The sequence below is a fragment of the Crocuta crocuta genome, unplaced genomic scaffold (assembly GCF_008692635.1).
Source record: "Crocuta crocuta isolate KB4526 unplaced genomic scaffold, BGI_CrCroc_1.0 scaffold149, whole genome shotgun sequence".
Lineage (NCBI taxonomy): Eukaryota > Metazoa > Chordata > Mammalia > Carnivora > Hyaenidae > Crocuta > Crocuta crocuta.
The window spans coordinates 1,765,750-1,785,118 of record NW_027551561.1 but is presented as its reverse complement, the minus strand read 5'-3'; the positions used below and the strand labels follow the sequence as shown (position 1 = coordinate 1,785,118).

The window sequence follows — 19,369 nt, the reverse complement described above, 5'->3', positions numbered from 1 at the left end:
ATATTTGTTGTAATTCAGAAGACATTTCATCTTCTCATCGTATAAATAAGTGACTTTTAGTCTAAAAATTGTTAGTCTGATTTAGTTGACTAAAAGAATCTGTGCTGGGAGGGACGGGGGAGATGGGCACGGAGGAGGGCACTTGTGGGGATGAGCACTGGGTGTTATATGGAAACCAACTTGACAATAAACTATTTGTAAAAATAAAAAATTAAAAATTAAAAATAAAAAAAAGAATCTGTGCTATTAATATAATTGTGTTACTGTACCCTGAATGGATATTTCTAATATATAATTCTTTCCATTTGATTTTAGCAGTTGAGAATGAGTGAATTCCCTCTTCAGAATTCTTTCAGCTATGTTTTTTTAATTCATTCTTCAGTTCTTTGCAGGGTAGGCATAAGGAGTAAGGTAATGTGCCCAACACGTACCCTCCAGGATGGGCACCAGGCCTGGTCTTGGATCTCGTGCCTCCTTGTTTTAGCGGCCTCTGTCTGAAGTCACACTGCTTTAGTGTGTTTTCCTTTGGTGGCTCACCAATACCGTGTTCCATAACTTGTATTTATTTTCAGTGTGTGTGAGAATGGAGACCGAAGTTTGACACCAGTTTTATCAGTTCCCATAATTGAAAATAGTGGCAAAATATAATTGCTGGTATTACTGCGTTTTCTAGCTTAGAACCTTTCATTAAGGGGATACCGTTGCCTTGGTGATGCTTTTTGGAGAAGGGAGAGGGTTTATAAATTTACTAATTTGACAGGAGAATGAGTTGGTGTTAAATCATCTCGTATGTTTTACTACTTGCTTATTCTATAAACTGTCAGACCTGTATGTCCTCTGTGGGTTTTAATTAGCTGGATTAAAATATAACTTATATTGAAAAATGGAATATGCATAAGATAAGAAAGACTAAAGGAAGATAATAGGGAACCTTTTAGATGTTTCCAAGGTAGGACTCTGAGCACTAACATAATCTATTTGGTTTCTAGGTGGACTATCTGTGCTCGAGTTACCAACAAAAGTCAGATCCGTACCTGGAGCAATTCCCGAGGGGAAGGGAAGCTCTTCTCCCTGGAACTGGTTGATGAAAGTGTGAGTATTCGTCAAGTGGGGAAATAGAAGGAGTCCGGGAAACAGCTGAGAGACAGAGGGCTCATCTCTGTGTAGGCTTATGAGATGAGAAACAGTTATAAGCCAAAAATAAACATGATTGTGTGGTTTTTCCTCTCTTGTATTCTTTTATGGCTCTGTGTGCAAAGGGTTAAAGGTCTTAAATAAAATCCTTCATTTTATTTTATTTTATTGAAAAACAAGTTTTTAGAATTATTCTTTTTAAGTAGGCTCCATGCCCAACATGGGACTGGAACTCACGACCCTGAGATCAAGAGTTGCATACCCAGGGAGCCCAGCTGGCCCATTCGATGGAGCATGCAGCTCTTGATCTCGGCGTTGTGAGTTTGAGCCCCGGATGTTGGGTGCAGAGATTACTTGGAAAAAAAAAAAAAAAGAGTCACATGCTGTACCAGCTGAGCCAACCAGGCACTCGTAAAATCCTTGATGTTAAATGAAAGCATTTGTAGGAATAGAAGTTTGTTTGGGGAGGCAAGTGAGTGAGGGGCAGAGAGAGAAGTGGGGCTCGTGCTCAACCACTGTAGGACTCGAACTCATAAACCATGAGATCATGACCTGAGCCAAAGTCAGATGCTTAATGACTGAGCCACCCAGGTGCCCAGAAATTAGGGTTGTTTTTTTTTTAAATTATAAGCAGCTTCATGAGCAAGAGAAAGCGGAGACATTCTGTCTGACTTGTTCACAGGCTAAGTTGAACCCCTGGGAGGTGAGGTCTGGTTCTAGCAAAGTGTTGCTTTGGGCCACAGCAGAAGGCATACCACAGCCACCTTGAAAAGTGAGTGGTTTTGTGGGAGATGGATTCTGGCTGTGTAGACTCTCTACTTAAAACCAAATCATGATGAAGAGACAAAAAAATCCAAGTTGTGGAATCCTTGGACAGTCTCGTTAGCTGTTTGTTAGTTTTATTTATTATTCCTAGTATGTACTTGACACATTGTCCTCACGCTGCTGCATATTTTCTGTTTGGTTCAAACTTCTACGAGGGCGGGGGAAAAATTGGTGGTTTGTTTTTGTTTTGGAAGATGGAGTAATACCCCAAATGTATTGACTGTGTGATGGCAGAGTCCGTATCAGAACCTAATTTTTTTACCAAATTATTGGTCTGATCTGTCAACTGGCTAAAATTTGAGGCTTTTTTAAGTTTCTAATCCATCTGTAGTTTGTTTTTTTATATTTTAAGTGAAGATTTTATTTTTAAGTAATCTCTACACCCAGCGTGGGGCTTAAACTCAGAACTCCGAGCTCAGGAGTCACATGCTCCCCGAGTCAGCCAGGTGTCCCCACCTGTAGCATTTGACTGACGGAAAAGTAAAGTGAAAATCAAATCACAAGCAGCTTGAAAACATGACTTATTGTAGCATTTTGGCAGTGACTCCAAACGTCACGCAGTCCCTTGCTTTTGGCGCCAACGTGAGGGCAGCTGGTGACTAATTTGGCTCATCACACTTCCTTGTGGACTTCGTTCTTGTCCAGTTTGTTTATCTTTGTGGTCAGAACATTAAAGTCACTAGGTTTATGGTGGATTTTTTTTGTTTTGCTTTTATTTAGGTTTCTAACTTGAGGTTCATAAAGCACCGTAACGGGATCAGCTAGCTAAGCCTTGTTCCTCTGGGGTTAAGAGCTTGAATATGTGACTACAAAATATGTCTCTGGGGCATGTGTAGACCTCTCATACATCCTGTTTGTGCTTGTGTTACCGCCTTAACGATGTCATTGTGACACTACGGTGTCCTGGTTTTCAGTGGTAAAACTAGATGGACACAATTCTAACTTGCTCTTGGGTACTTCTGCAGGGTGAAATCAGGGCTACCGCTTTCAATGAGCAAGTGGACAAGTTTTTCCCCCTTATCGACATGAACAAGGTATGCTGGTGGTGTGTTGGGAACACCGTTGAGGGGCACGGTGAGCATGAGGGGGACTCTTGTCCATCAGGGAACTGCATGGCCGTCAGGAGTTTTTGGGTTAACCTGATAGACTACCCACGTCCCATGGCTTGCCTCTTGCAGGTCTATTACATCTCTAAAGGCACCCTGAAGATTGCCAACAAACAGTTCACAGCTGTGAAAAATGACTATGAGATGACCTTCAATAATGAGACTTCTGTCATGCCCTGTGAAGACGGGCATCACTTACCAACAGTTCAGTTTGATTTCACAGGGATTGGTGACCTGGAGAACAAGTCTAAAGACTCTCTGATAGGTAAGTCCACAAACGAGAGCAAAGAGAGTTGGGATTATTAGTTTTTGTTTGCAACACGGAAAGGAAGACTTGAGTGCTTGCTGTTCAGCCTTGGATCATGTTGTGATGGGAGCATGGACCATTTTTTGCTAACACATTGTGCCTATATTTTAGACATAATCGGGATCTGCAAGAGCTATGAAGATGCCATCAAAATCACAGTGAAGTCTAACAACAGAGAGGTTTCTAAGAGAAACCTCTACCTGATGGACATGTCAGGGAAAGTGGTGACTACTACACTGTGGGGAGAAGATGTAGGTATTCGCACCGGGCAGCCAGAGCGTATGCAGAAGGCAGGGATGTAAAGAGCTGGGTGGGGCCTTGGCCATGTAGGCCCTTCCTAACGGAGGATTGAGCTGTCAAGGGAATATTTGGAATCTTTCATTTGATTTACTTTTGTGAGATATGCTAGGATTTAAGTTGTATACAGTGAGGCAGTCTTCTCACTCTAGGTTGGTTTGATGTATCCTTGAGCAGATTCCCTGTGTGTGAGGTTAACTTGGATAGATTCCATGTACTATTTATTGCATTTACTCTACTATTGACTGTTTTCCTTGTTTTCTATAAAAATGTTCTGTGTGTTCTTCCTGCCAGTGACACCTGCTCACTGTATTTGGTTGGTGTTTTTGTTGTTACTCAGGCCGATAGATTTGATGGCTCTAGACAACCTGTGATAGCCATCAAAGGAGCCAGAGTCTCTGACTTTGGTGGACGCAGCCTCTCTGTACTGTCTTCAAGCACGGTCATTATGAATCCTGACATCCCAGAGGCCTATAAGCTTCGTGGATGGTAGGTATTTGGGGGCTAAACAAAGGGGTCATTTGAGCCTGGTCTTTGAGACAAAGTGGCTGTTTTGGTTCTTCTGATCGGTATGTGAGCTGTGTGCAGAACAGAGGGCTTTGTTACTGAATGCAGCAGTTCCTGCATTTCTTGGAGGCTTTATGCCTTCTGAGAGGATAGCTTGAAAGCCCTTGAACTGACAAACCTGTAATCCCATGACAGACCTGCAGATTCCGGAGGAGGCAGTTAGAATGGAGGTGCTGCACGCTGACCTCTCTCCTGCCAAAGCAAGGGGAGGCCAGGCTGTCCTAGCCAGTAGCCGTGGGCTGTAAGCTAAAGGCCACTTTCTTTCCTAGGTTTAAAGCCATAGGCTTCTGTGATGTGGGCAAAGAGTGTCCCTGTCCTGTCCGGTTGTTGGTGCTGAGCACCTTTTCTGGTGTGTGTTCACTGGACTCTGATAGACTGCCATAGGAATAGTGGCTTTTGTTGGCGTTATATTGTTATTCCCCGGGCACTCAGAGGATGAGGAGAGCCAGTTAGAATCCTCAGTATATCTAGCTGTTTAGGGTGTTAAAACTCTGCCTTTATTTATTTATTTTTTTAAATTTTTGTAATGTTTTATTTCTGAGAGAGAGAGAGAGAGAGTGACAGCATGAATAGGGGAGGGTCAGAGAGAGAGGGAGACACAGAATCTGAAACAGGCTCCAGGCTCTGAGCTGTCAGCACAGAGCCCGACACGGGGCTCAAAGCCATGAACCGTGAGATAATGACCTGAGCCGAACTCGGACACTTAACCAGCTGAGCGACCCAGGCGCCCCTGAACTCTGCCTTTAAAGAGCACTTCAGACTGAAACGGTATGCAGAAATTGATGGGGTCAGGGAAAAACACTCCAGCTTGAGCTTCAATAATTCCTGTAGCTGTGGTCACAGGGGATTGTGTCGGGTTCCACTTGTGTCTTAGGGTTTTTGTGATTAAAGAATTAGCTCCTGTGACGTACTTCTCACGTTTATTTTGAGTGTAATGTGAACCACTAGTAGCACTAGTGTTTGAGTAGTTTCATGAAACACCTACTAGAGTGTTCATGACACTTAAGCCAGCCTCCTGAATATGGTCCACACATATCTATATTTAACTATCTTGGTAGCTGGCGCTGCATTATACGGCAGGTCCCGCTCGTAGTCTGACCAGAAATAACCACAGCTTTGGCTTGTCCTTACTGCTTGACTTTCTTTCAGGCTCTAGAGCTTGACCCCAGGCTAATTGCATGCCCACATTAAGGTCTTCATATTTTACTTGTCAGTAACAGTGATCCCGGTCAATATAAAAAGACATGGCTGTCTCCAGAATAAAATAACCTGCCACTGATCAAAGAGGAGTTCATCACACACACCCTACCTAGGCCCAGGTTGGATGTTTGATCTTGGTTATAACAGTGGAGAGGGTTTGGCTTTATTTTTTCCGCTGTGGAATTTTTTATTGTAAGAAGAGCTGCTTCCATCCTTGCTCTGCCGATTTGTGATGAGCTGCTTTGGTGGCAAATGTCTCCTTGGAGTTTCTGAAACCATAAACTGGTGTAGATAGTAGTGGTGAAATGGATTTATGGACCTTGCTGTGCTTCCGTGACAGGTTAGCGGCTTCCCTGACAGAATGTGAAGGCGATTGTGTACAGCGTCGGGCAGCCCCCATTCTGTGAGATGGTCCCTTTCTAAGGAGCCTGCTGTACACGTGGTTGCCTTTCAGTTACCCTCCTTTTAGATGACATGGCATATTTTTAATCTCGGACTGACTCCTCCCTACCCCCAAGTATGCTTCTGAGCCATTTTCCTTCACATCAGCTGATACGTGATTAGGAAGTATAATCAGTTTTAATAATAATGCAACACAAATTAATGTTAATTCTAATATTGGTGTAGGTAAAATCTTCCTAAGAAGATATATCTACGAGAAAATAGAAAATATCTTCTATTAAATTACTTTGGGTTATGTAATCCTTTACATTCTCTATCAGGCTTATAAGATCTTTTACCATGAGAACGTATTTTTGCCACCCTGTTACAATATGTTGACTGTCACTTTCTATACTGATACAGTTCAGTGATGATACAGATGCAGCTACCTGCTGAGAATGAGCATCAGTAGCCTAAAGAACTGTATAACATGCTAATTTAAGAAAAGGTTCTGTGGTATTTGGCACTGTCTTTCTTGACCACTGGGGGGCATCAGAGCAACCGAGATGAAAAGAGGTCATTCACTTCCTGCAGTTGGCTCAAGGTACATGGAGAATGTACTCGTTTGAGCCCATGTGACCATGACCTATGAATGTAGGACAGGTGGGAGGGGGGAGCAGATAGCCTCTGGCATCTAGAAACAAGTAGCATATTCAGTAAGTATAATAAACTACCTGTTGTTCTGTGTTTAATTTTCAGGTTTGACTCTGAAGGACAAGCCTTAGATGGTGTTTCCATCTCTGATCTAAGGACTGGAGGAACAGCAGGGAGCAACACCAACTGGAAAACTCTATATGAGGTTAAATCAGAGAACCTGGGCCAAGGTGACAAGGTAGCCCATTTTCCTCACCTTCTTCACAAAAGCACGTCGAGTGTGCAAAAGGATGAGTTTTCCAATCTCATTTCTGGGACCGGCTATCAGAGCAGTGCTTCTTACCTGGAGGTCTGAGCAGAGCATGGTGCGATGGCTGGGAGCCACTGGCAGAGTGAGGGAGCCGTGCCTGCTCATAGGACTGCGGTGTACCCTTCAGATATCCTGAGGCAGAAGAGCGTCCTGAACTCTGACCCAGAGTCGTAATTCTTAGAGCGATACGAATGAAGTGTAATAACTCCAGGTCCCTATTTGCTTTTGCCGAGTATTCTGCAAATTGAAGTGCCCGCACACCAAGAAGATGGGTTTTGAGGTCATGGCTAACACAGCATCAGGCAGGCGCACTGTCCGGCATCAGGCAGCTCACGCGCACCCTCCCGGCTGTACACTATTAACCTCTCACGGGCTGAGAATTTGCCACTGTTCTCTGATGGGAGTCGGCTCTGCTATTTGACTTTAGTTGCTGCTTCCTTCCAGTGTTTGTATGTGATGGCTCTCTTCCTGCCTTGATCTAAACCTGTATTCTGCCAGCAGTTCAGTATTTAAGTCATTTATTTCTCCTTTATGTTCCCAAAAAGAGCAACTCCTACTCTTATTATTTTCGTGTTATAGAATACAGTTTTTATTCCTTTCTGTCTCATTTCACCGTACTCCCTCATCCGTCATTGTCATCAGCTGCATCCGATGATGCTGTTGTATGGCATCTAGAGAATTAAACGTTAGACAGGTGTGTGTTCCTGTCATAGGAACAGCCACTCATCAGGTTCTCTTTTCACCCAGTTTCCCTCTTAGATCTACAGGTAGACTGTGTGCAGTAAGAAATCAGGCCTGCGGGCGCCTGGCCTGCTCAGTCAGGAGAGCAGGTGACTCTTGATGTTGGGCCCTACACTGGGTGTAGAGACTACTTTAAAAAAAGAAAGAAAGAAATCAGCCCTGGAGAGTACCTATTTGTACCCAAACTTTATTTATCTTATTTTTTTAATGTTTATTTTTGAGAGACAGAGACAGAGTGTGACTTGGGAGGGGTAGAGAGAGAGGGAGACACAGAATCCGAAGCAGGCTGCAGGCTCTGAGCTGTCAGCACAGAGCCCGACACGGGGCTTAAACTCATAAAGCTCAAGATCATGACCTGAGCCAAACTCAGACACTTAACTGACTGAGCTACCCAGGCACCCCTAATTTAGTTTTTAATACTCAGACATGGACTGGCAGAAATTATACCATTTTTTTCTAGCTTTATTGAGATATAATTGGCATATAACACTGTGTAAGTGTAAAGGATACACAGTGTATTAGTTTGATACATTAATATATTGCAAAATGATTACCACCTCAGCATTAGTTAACACCTCCATCCTGTCACATAATTACCATTTCTTTTCTGTGGTGAGAACATTTAAGATCTACTCTTTTACCAACATTTAACTGTGTCGTCTTTTTTTTTCCTGGGTAATAGGAATTGTATATAACAAATGTTTTTCCTTTTATGTTTCTGTTTATTTTCTAAATTCTCTCCATCGAGAATGGAGAATCAGGAAAGTTTTTGTTGTTTTGAGAGAGACAGAGACAAAGCACAATGGGGGAGGGGCAGAGAGAGAGGGAGACACAGAATCTGAAACAGGCTCCAGGCTCTGAGCTGTCAGCACAGAGCCCAACACGGGGCTCGAACCCACGAACTGTGAGATTGTGACCTGAGCCAAAGTTGGATACTTAACTGACTGAGTCACACAGGCGCCCCTGTACCCAAACTTTAAAGTCGTGAATTGAATCTGGACCTTACCTAGAAAAACAGAAAAATTCTATAGACATTCTTCTAGGAGACTTATTTACTCTAGAACCTTCCGGATTGAGGGCTCAACCAGTCTCTTTAAATATCCACATTATTGTTTTGCCTTCTTTGTTCTAAGACATTGGGAAGCCCCATAGGTTGCTGACCCAGCTCTGAATTCAGAGCACACCCAGAGGGAACAGCTCATCCCTCAAAATTATTCCCCCTGTATCCTTTCTGTGAGAGTTAAAAAGCAAAACCAAGAGCAACACACAAAGTCTAAGCACGTGACTTAGTCCCTGCTACATCTACTTACCAGTGATCTCTCCGCTCAGACGGCCCGGACCAGGGGTTGACACACAGCCGCGTGCGCTCGTTTGCTTATCATCTGTGGATGCTTCTGTGCAGCAGCAGCGGAGCTGGGTAGTTGCAACAGGTCTCTGACCGCAAGGCTCATAAAGCCCAAAATATATCCTGTCTGACTTTCTACAGAAAGTTTGCCACTGGGGCCTAGACAGAGATGAAGGTGACTCCAGGCCCCAGAAGCCAGTACTGTTGTTCTTAACGTGGGAGCGTGGTTGAACATCGCCGCACTAGGTTTTCTGGCCTTACCTTGTTTCCTAGACTGTTACCTTTGGAGGGTCAGAGGAACGCGCGGAACAAATCTGTCTCCTGACGTCTTTGTCTTTCATGTAGTCTTTTTCTGTTTTAATTAATTTAGTCTACTTTAGAATTCGCTTTCTCACCAAGGAATAATCTGCTTTATTATTTTTTTTTAATGTTTATTTTTGAGAGAGAAAGGGGGAGAGCGCGTGCGCACTTGAGCTGGGGAGGGGCAGAGAGAGACAGAGGGAGACACAGAACCCCAAGCAGGCTCCAGGCTCTGAGCTGTCAGAACAGAGCCCGACTGTGGGGCTCAAACTCATGAACCTCAAGATCTAGATACGAGCCGAAGTCGGACGCTTAACTGACTGAGCTACCCAGGCGCCCCAGTAATGTGCGTCAGAGCTTAGTTTATTACCTTTGTAGGCTGTGCAGCCCGCACAAGTGATTTCAGAAACTGTAGTATGAATCATTCCCTGTAATCACATTGTGATCTTAAGGATTCATATATGTGAACACTTAACTACCAACATGTCAGGGGAAGCTCTGGGCTGCCCCTAAGTCCCTCTTGAATGTAGCCCCCATGTTCCAGGTCTCTCATGTCTGTCTTTTCTCCTGAAGGCGGACTATTTTAGCTGTGTGGCGACAGTCGTGTTTCTTCGCAAAGAGAACTGCATGTATCAAGCCTGCCCAAACCAGGACTGCTTTAAGAAAGTGATTGATCAACAGAATGGATTGTACCGCTGTGAGAAGTGTGATAGTGAATTTCCCAACTTCAAGTACCGCATGATCCTGTCAGTAAGTACAGTGGGTAGTGGAGACACTGTGGTGTTTCTCGAGTCCCTACCACGTGCCCGCCACTGTAGAGATGAGGGCAAAGACAACATCTCTTGCGGTAGGAAGCCTGCAGATGAATAAGTGCTAACGCGCTCTTATCCTACAAGTACAAAAGCAAGGGGCCTTTCGCTCAACTAAATAGCAGTCTGTTTTCTCCTACTAAAAGCTTTTTTTCATACCAGCTGATTTCGGTTGCTGTGCATGTAGTACGATTATGGCATTGGTGACACTCTCCTGCTAACTGTTAGGAAGATAAATTAATTTGAAATGGCATTTCTGGAGAGCAGTAATTATACTTATACAGCCGATGCCTATATTTAGTTATTTTTCTTGTAGATAATCTGTTCCTCTTAGCCTTCGACAGAGCTGACTTCTCAAGAATGTGACCGCATGCTGAGGTGGGAGGGTGGGTCTCTCGCATTGGAAGAATTGTTTCTGTTTTAAAACCTTTCAAGTGAAGGGCGTACTTTAAAAAAAATGCTAATACTGAATGATAATAAAGGTATACGAAAAATAGGCATTCTCACGTTTTTTCTAGAAGATGATTTGGCAGTAATCTATCAGGAGCCTTAAAAATACTTACATTTTCTGGCACATTAAACACTTGGAGGGAATTTCTTCCAAGAAATCATCAGAGATCTTACAGCTGTGTAAAGTTCTCTGTTACTCTGTTATGTTGAAAAATTCGATACAACTTCCTTAACATTATAGTGGTTATATTCCGTTATTTTATATCTGTGGAGTGGAATACCATGAGGACATCAGAATTTGCCATTTATTTGACAGTTTTCCGTAAAGTATTTGAGAATGACATGAATAAATGTTCAGGTTTATCCATTGAAAATGACAAATTTTAAATGGTGTGTTCGATATAGTCTTGAGGTATGAACACAACAGAAAACAGATTGAGTGGTCAAATGCCATACTGTTGCTGGAGGTTATTTCTGCTTGATGTCTAGTTTCTTCTGCACTTTCCTTTTTTTATTTTTCCCCTGCAGTGAATCCTCATGTGATAGGAACATTTTCTTAAGATCTTTTCAGATAAAAAAAAAAAATTTTTTTTTACTTGTCCTTTCTATATTCTAATTGCCCCTCAGAATGTTAGTTCAACAGGAGAGTTCTACATTTAAGCTTCATATTTCCTGTAAACTGTAAACTCCATGGAACCAGGATGGAGAAGATTGTTTAGATGGGTTATCAGCCTTTCTGTGAGACTTGTAAATAGTGGAGCCTCAGGGCACTGGTTTCAGGAGATGCTGACCCCGGTGTGTTCCCTTCGTTGCCATTCTCCACCCTGTCAAGTGGGTGCTCTTTGCCTCTGGGATGCTAGCACGCAGTAAGCAAACTAGGTGTGAGCCCTGGGATGGGATGCATTCTCCCGTACATGTGAGTGAGTGTAACTTTTCTTGTCCCCTTATTTTTCCATCATAACTTTGATTTTTAAAAAAAAATTTTTTTTTACATTTATTTATTTTTTCAGAAACAGAAAGAGCACAGGTNCTGTTCATGCTCTCTCTCTCTCTCTCTCTCAGAAATAAATAACACATAAAAAAAAATTTTTTTAAAGCCCCATGTATATGCCAAATGAAAATGTAGACTCATCAAGTGACACCTTAAAAAAAAACAACTTTAGGGGCGCCTGAGTGGCTTAGTCGGTTAAGCATCCGACTTTCNAAAAAAAAAAAATTAAAAAAAAAAATTAAAAAAAAAAAAAAAAAAACAACTTTGCTTTCTTATTTCTACTAAGACTTTCACTTCAGCAAATGGATTCTTTGCGATCCACTTTCTTCCTTGACTTCTCCCCTATTTAATTTTACATCGTGGTCCAATTGGAGATGCTTGATCCAAGCTCATTTCTATTGCTACGTAAGTTTGGCTACTGGAGGAAGGGCCATGGCTCGGGCTTTTAAATAGTCTGGGGTGCACAGCAGCGACTGAGGACTGCCTTACAGAACTAGCGACTGAAGGATGTACAGCTTGAAATGCAGAGAACCTGCCCTCCCCCATTGGAGGCTCATTCAGAACCTTTAGTCCGAGGCCACTGTGGCTGGCAGGGAAGGAACGAGGGCCAGGGTGCCTGGATTCTGTGTCTGAAGGAGAGTTTAGTTGGGTTGTTAGCTCCACTGAGCTCTGAAATCACATATCCACGGCATGTCATGTTCCTGCGGTGACCCAGACTTACATTTTAAACTTCTTTCTGTCATATTTTTCATCCTCTTTGGAGAGAATACAGCATATGTAGTGGTAATGGGGTGTTTTCCCCCCTGAGAATTATTTTAATGAATGGAAAAAGTTAATTTTTCAGTCTCCTGAGTGTATCTTCCTTTTATGATTTCTTTGCTAAATTATTATGTGGTGTGCTTTTTAGGTAAATATTGCTGATTTTCGAGAGAATCAGTGGGTCACCTGCTTCCAGGAGTGTGCGGAGGCCATCCTCGGACAGAACACTGCCTATCTTGGGGAGTTAAAAGAGAAGGTTGGCCCCCTCTTTTATTATCACCGTAACAGTTGCCACTAACACCCTTTTTGCTCTTTAAGTTTTTAATATTTCTCTTGGGTGTTGTGTATAGTTTCTCAGTCTGATGATTATTTGAGAGCTCATCTGATTCTGTCGAATTTTGTCCACCTTGAGTGTACCAACAATGAGGTGATGGAGCAACATATATAAAAGTGTTTCAGGGCGTCTGGCTGGCTCAGTTGGTGGAGCATGCAACTCTGGATCTCAGCGTTGTGAGTTCAAGCCCCATGTTGGGTGTGGAGCTTACTTAAAATAAAAAATAATAAGTGCTTTAAAAGCAGCATTTTATAAGTATAAACCACTTATTTCTCCTGTTACTGTTGGCACACCAGAGTTGGTGTGCCTATCGTTACTTGAGATCTTCTGAAGTAACCTGAAGTACAGATGTGCCCCTTTAACATAGTAAACACCGTCCTGAGAAGTTGAGTCAAATCCTGGTGTAAATTCACATAGTAGGTACTTGCTCCTTTAGGTCTTCAAATGCAATTTTACAAAGTAACTTTATGTTTCATCTTGATAAGTATGTATTTTCACATAGTCGGTTTATTAAATGTAGGGAATAGATTACTGATTATGCTAAATGTAGGAAAGATACTTAGATAAAATGTGTAAAGATGACCAATGAAAGCTGTGTTTTCTGGGCCACATAAATTAGCATCTATCTGTAGATGTTTCTCCCACTTCCTCCAAATTGGTTAGATTACTTGTAAAAACCACTAAGCATAAAGATTTACCATTTGTTTTGGCATGTTTTCTCTTATTCTTTCCTGTCTTCAGTTCTGTCCGTTCAGCTCTCCCCCCTACACGCCTCTTTTTTTAAATTGTTTGTGAGCTCTCTGAAAATAATGCCAACAAGCCCTTTTATAGAAATAACTGGAATTGACTTTAAGGTATGATGGTGTCTTTTATCTCTTTTGCCTGGTTCTTTATTTTCATATCACATTTCAAGGCTTGAGGCAGCTTTTCAGGGTTTTTTATGAGCTTATTCCATTTGACTGTTTTTACTGCTGGTGAATGAGGACACATAGAAACTCTTCCCTCAGGAACCATGATCCTCTTGGTGTATGCACTCCAGCCTTTCCCTAAGCTTAGAAGAATAATGGTAGCTGGTATCATTTTCTTAAGGTGTAATGCATTGTTTTATTTACATATCTGAAGGCCCAGAGGACTGCTTGTGTGTGTGGAGTAAACTTTACACAAGAGTTCTGTGTAACAAAGCCATTTTCATGTTCTGTGTGGCTTGCAAAGATAGTACTTGGCTGATAATGAACTATTTTATATAAAGTTACTGCAAATTTATTTTATGCATATTTATAAAAAATGCTTTCTGTGATCCCTCCCTCTTTACTGGGCTTTTTTTTTTTTTTTTTNCCAACTGAGTCAGCCAGGCGTTCCGGGTTTTTTTTTTTTTTTTTTTTTTTTTTTTTAATAAAAAGTTGTAAAAAGTGGGGAGCCTGGCTGGCTCAGTCGGTGGAGCCTGTGCCTGTGTCTCTTGATCTTGGGGTTCTGAGTTCAAGCCCCAAGTTGGGTACAGAGCTTACTTTTAAAAAAAGAAAAAAACAGGTAGGGGCACCTTAGTTGGTTAGGTGTCCAGTTCTTGATTTCAGGTCCAGGTCATGACTCGTGAGATCGAGCCCCACATCAGACTTCGTGTTAGCATGGAGCCTGCTTGGGATTCTCTCTCTCCCTTTCTCTTTCTGCCCCTCCCACCGCCCCCCCAAAATAAATTAATAAACATTTTTTAAAAGGTAAAAAATTAAAATAATGTTTAAAGGTTAAGAGGGAGAGAACTCTGATTTTCACTTTACCTGATCTTTACCCACCTCACCTGCCTGTCTTCACTTGCTCACAAATCACTGTAAATGTAGAGGGTAAAACCATGTATGACAGCTTGAGCTTTTTTCTGACTCTTCCCTCCCATTCTTAATTTATGATGAACATGCTGAGCCTCAGACCGGTTTCATCACAAACTTTTCTTAAAGTTTATTTATTTATTTTGAGAGAGAGACAGAGAGGGGGAGGGGCAGATGGGGGGGCGGGGGAGAGAGAGTCCCAAGCAGGCTCCATGCTCAGCACAGAGCCCAGTGCAGGGCTCAAACTCATGAACCATGAGATCATGACCTGAGCCGAAATCAAGAGTCAGACACAACCAACTGAGCCACCCAGGTGCCCCTATTCCATCACAAACTGTTAAAGTTTAGAAATGTGTGGTTTTTTTGTTTTGTTTTAAATGTTTTACTTATTTTTGAGAGAGAGAGAGAGAGACAGCATGAGCAGGGGACGGTCAGAGAGAGAGGGAGACACAGAATCTAAAGCAGGCTCCAGGCTCTGAGCTGTCAGCACAGAGCCCAACGCGGGGCTCAAACCCACAAGTTGTGAGATCATGACCTGAACTGAAGTTGGATGCCCAACTGACTAAGCCTCCCAGGCGCCCCTAGAAATGTGTTTTTGGGGTTTTATTTTGTTACATTATGGTAAAATATGCATAATCTAAAATTTACCATTTTTAAGTCTAATAAGTTCAGTGCATGCATTAAATACTAACTCTCCATTTCCCCTTCCCACCGCCCCTAGCAACCATTCTTTCTTTTTTTTTTTTTTAATGTTTCTTTATTTTTGAGGATCTGACAGAGGATCTAAAGTGGGCTCTGTGCTGATAGCAGAGAGCCCAGGGTGGGGCTCGAACTCATGAGCCCTGAGATGACCTGAGCTGAAGTCAGACAGTTATCAGACTGAGCCACCCAACCCCCCGCCCTCCCAGCAGTCATTCTGCTTTCTGTCTCTATTAACTTGACTACTGTAGGTAGAATATTTTAATTTTTTAATAAAATTGTACCCAAACAGTTTTTATGGAATGAAATCTCACCTGTAATTAGTCATTCCTATTCAGACCACTGGGGGTAATAATTTTTTTGAGAGAGATTTTTCTCAAAAGTCTTTCCAAAACTTTTTTTTTTTTTAAGATTTTATTTTTAAGTAGTCTCTACACCTAATGTGAGGCTTGAACCTGTAACCTCAAGATCAAGAGACGCATGTTATTTCAACTGAGCCAGCCAGGAACCCCGTCAAAACTCTTAATATTTTCAAATGGTCTGGTAGCTTCCATGCCTAAAGTGTGACATTTGTTTTTGCAGAATGAGCAAGCATTTGAGGAAATTTTCCAGAATGCCAACTTCCGAACTTTTGCATTCAAGATCAGGGTGAAACTAGAGACCTACAATGTAAGTGAGGTCATCTGGGGTGCAGGAGGGCTAGCTGTGGGAAGCTACTGTTTGTCACCCACAACAGCGGTGCACTGACAGCTGTCACGTCACTGCTTGCCGTGTGCCAGACCCAGTGCCGAGCGCCCTGTGTTTATCACTCCTCAAGTCTGCCCAGCACGGAGGTGCTGTTATCATCCCCATTTTCAGATGAGTAGCCGAATGTAGAGAGGTTGAGTGTTTTGTCCAGTGTCCAGCATCTGGGGAGAAAATGCTTATGGTCTTTTCAGTTAAAACCTGGGGTTGTTTTGTTTGTGTATTGACAAAGGATGGTAAGGTGTTCAGTGGATTCACACCTTCCGTGAGTTTTAGGCTCTGAAGTTAGTATGTAAAACAAAGACCACACATAGTTAAAATTACCTTGAAAATTCCTTTAAGTTGCCTATAATATCATGTGATTGTATAGTCATCATATAACAGCATTTACTGAGCAATTATTATCTGCCAGTTACTGTTCTACACCCTTTACTGTGCATATTATTTCCCTCAGTCCTGGAAGTAACCCATATGTAGGAACTATTGTTATCCCCGTTTACCACTGAAAAAATGTAGGCCTGCAGAGAATAAGTAATTTGCCCACGTCGTACGCCAGCACGTGGCAGAACGAAGATTCTAGCTCCTGCTTCAGAGCTTTGCTCTTAACTGTGCTTATAAATGGGACTATCTGGTGACTACGGAGCGCACACTAGAGTGCGTGTGCATTCTTTCTGGGCATCACAGCCTCCTCCCCTAAACGCACTGCGCAGTCCTGATGAACGAGCGAGGAGGGAGGCTTCTGAAAACATCTCTGCTTGTTTCGGGGTCTCCTCGTTCTGTTTCACTGTTAGATCTTAACCCTAGTACCTGCTCCTAGAGGTGTTCGTTTCTGTGTATTAAATGAGTAGGAAGGCAAATGTCTGACAGGGCGTCACAGTGGGGTGTGGTCCAGGGGCATCTCGAAGGGTCATTCAGCCCTCTCCTGGTATGGACGGGAGGGTGAGGTGCAGAGACGCCACAGAACCAGGGACCCAAGCCAGGGCTCAGTCCTCTGCCACAGGTGCCTTTGCTTTCACACGTCCTGCAGAACTAACTGTGTGGCTTTAGGCACATCGCTTATCTTCTCTGGGCTTCTGTTTTTCCCTCAGCAAAGAAAATAAATCGGCCTTGATAAGCCCACTAAGGTCCATCCCATTTGGATTGCAGGTTTCTGAGTACTCAGGGGCAGGAGGGAGGGATGAGGGAAGGAGAGGGGCTTCTACCCACTCTCCCAGCCCCAGAAATTAAGGCTCTCACCTGTGACTCCTTCTGTACTGGAATTGCCAAACACTAAATCCAGCGTGCCTTGTGTTTCCTCCTGCCGGGATCATTGAACCCTCTAAAGCAAAGGGGGTAATCACCACTGCTCCATGCCCAGGCTTTCCTTCGTTTACGAGCTGCTTTTCTCTTCTCAAAGGATGAGTCTCGAATTAAGGCCACTGTGATGGACGTGAAGCCTGTGGACTACAGAGAATATGGCAGAAGGCTGATCATGAACATCAGGAGAAACGCACTGATGTGAGCAGAGCAATGCTGATTGGGCAGAAGTTTGAAAAAGCAGAGTTGAAATGAAACGGACTCCTCCCGTGTCCCCCTCCACATGTGACAGTTCCACACTAGCTCCACGGTGCATAGAGCCTCTCTGTGGCAGACGAGGCGCTCTCCTCTCTTGGGCGCATCCCGGAACCCACTGGTAGGCAAAGGACAATGTGCCCAGGCCGCTGCTGCGTAAACTGTGTCAGACGTAGCGGGTCAGCCGGCGGGAAGCGTAGTGCCAGTCACTCCCTCTGTCCCCAGGCTTTTGTGGCTGTTTTACTAAGAGTTCATTATCTTCAAGCAGGAATTATGTCACAAGTAATTGACCCTAAATCTGCAGACAGTGAAATTATGTAACTCGGGTTTCCGCTTCTCCGGCGGTGACACCTTCACAGCTTGGGTCCCTCTCCAGAGGAGAGCCGAGAAGGCGCTGTGCGGAACCTGTACTTTAGTGTGTCTTTCTTGAATTCAAAGGCTTTCCTTTCTAGAGGTGCCACATAGCTGTTAATGCTTAGAATGGCAATAAGGTAGAATTATTAATCAAAGACATATCTTTTATATCTGAAGAATATCCTTCCTTCAGGGTTTAATAGACCGAGTCAGATGGGTCTGATATTAATCAAAATTGTCTCTTCTGAGGAAGGCCGATAAGCATTGACTTGCTGTCCCCCAGGGACTTCCCGGCAACTACAAAGCATCGCTTTAGTTTTCACTTCAATTAATGTTGCATTTTGGTGGGCGAATGCACACTTTTTCTACCTGTACATATTTCTTGTATTTGTAGGTTTCATTTCTTGATTAAAGCTGTGTTAAATAGAAAGGATTTTGAAGGAAGAAGCCCTTTGTTTCCCCTGCTTTGTTTTAATAAACAGAAGCTTCTCTGCGTGTGAATTCTACTTTCTTTGAATGCAAAGGGTTCTTGTAACTGGAAAGCAATTAATTAGCCTTCATAATAAATGTTCACTTGGGGGAGATGTTAACTCATTATAGCCTCTCAGATTAGTCCAAGGCGTAGAGATCATTCTTCCTAATGTTTGCAACCCTAAAATGCATCTTTAAAAGAATGAAAAAACTAGAAACAAAAAGCCATTGTGCCCAAGAATGCCGATGATCTGGCACTTTGGGATTTTATTGATGTTTACACAGCAGTCTAACACCAGCCAGGCTTTGAAATGTGTACAGACAGTGAGCTAGTAAGAAAACAGTAATTATGCTACGGAGCCTTTCAGTCGGCATGAGCGTGCTTCCTCTGCGTGTTCCTAATCATATTAATTATCTATCCGGTTGCCGCGACCCACCGCTTGGCATTTGCTGCACATCTGTCCCCAAGTACCCAGGCAGTGCTGCATGCAGCCTGCAGCGGGGGGACCTGGGTGGAATCCGCGCCGGTGTGGCGGCCGGCGGCCCTCGTGGAGGTGCAGGGCCAGCCCGTCCTGTCCGCCTCAGCCTTCCCTATCCACTCCCGGGAGGAAGCGGCCGGGTGTGTGCAGGATAGCTCCTGTTCCTCAGCACGGACAGGGCCCTTCTCAGGCCCTCTGACCGTGGACACATCTGGTCTCAGAAGATGGTCACCAGGCTGTACTTCCTTCTTTGGCTGGGGCCTCAACCATTTTTATGGAAGCTCCTCTCTGACCTTGCTTATAAAGCACGGACTGGAAAATTACAGTCTTCAGCACGACTCTGGATTGACAAATTGTGGGTTGGAAGTGGTCATCTAGCTTTCAGCCCAGTAACCAGTCTCCCATCTGCTGCCATCGGGCGCTCTCTGCTCACGGCAGCCCTGCCAGTGAGGAGTGCTGACCCCCGGCCTCGTCCTGACTCAACACCATTGTATCAGTCACCGCTCGGTGCCCGTGACTACGTGAAGAAACCAGCAAATCCATGGGGGTGGTCTGGGGCAGGGCGGGCCCCTGGAGGCAGATTTCCCTTCTAAAACTCAGATCACCAGTAAAGGAGCATCAGAAATTGGCTCCGCAGTTACGCCTTTAAGAGATGTGGGTCCCTGAGGATTGCCTTAATAGATTCTGGCCCGCAGTTCTTGGAATTCTCTTGGACATGGTTTACCTCGAAAGGCTGTTCATGTT

General features: G+C 43.5%; 1 protein-coding gene across 2 annotated transcripts in view; it reads left to right on the top strand.

Annotated features, from left to right (window-relative positions):
• Nucleotides 1-18,170, top strand: part of RPA1 (replication protein A1) — a 73,019-nt gene extending 54,849 nt beyond the window's left edge. For both annotated transcript variants that reach the window (XM_077749718.1, XM_077749717.1), the window contains exons 8-17: nucleotides 990-1,092; nucleotides 2,925-2,993; nucleotides 3,138-3,330; nucleotides 3,484-3,623; nucleotides 4,010-4,158; nucleotides 6,577-6,709; nucleotides 9,741-9,917; nucleotides 12,325-12,432; nucleotides 15,609-15,695; nucleotides 17,167-18,170. In XM_077749718.1, coding sequence (XP_077605844.1) covers nucleotides 990-1,092; nucleotides 2,925-2,993; nucleotides 3,138-3,330; nucleotides 3,484-3,623; nucleotides 4,010-4,158; nucleotides 6,577-6,709; nucleotides 9,741-9,917; nucleotides 12,325-12,432; nucleotides 15,609-15,695; nucleotides 17,167-17,271 — 1,264 coding nt within the window. In that variant the 3' untranslated portion in view covers nucleotides 17,272-18,170. The remainder of the gene's footprint in view (nucleotides 1-989; nucleotides 1,093-2,924; nucleotides 2,994-3,137; nucleotides 3,331-3,483; nucleotides 3,624-4,009; nucleotides 4,159-6,576; nucleotides 6,710-9,740; nucleotides 9,918-12,324; nucleotides 12,433-15,608; nucleotides 15,696-17,166) is intronic.
• Nucleotides 18,171-19,369: the final 1,199 nt, after the last annotated feature.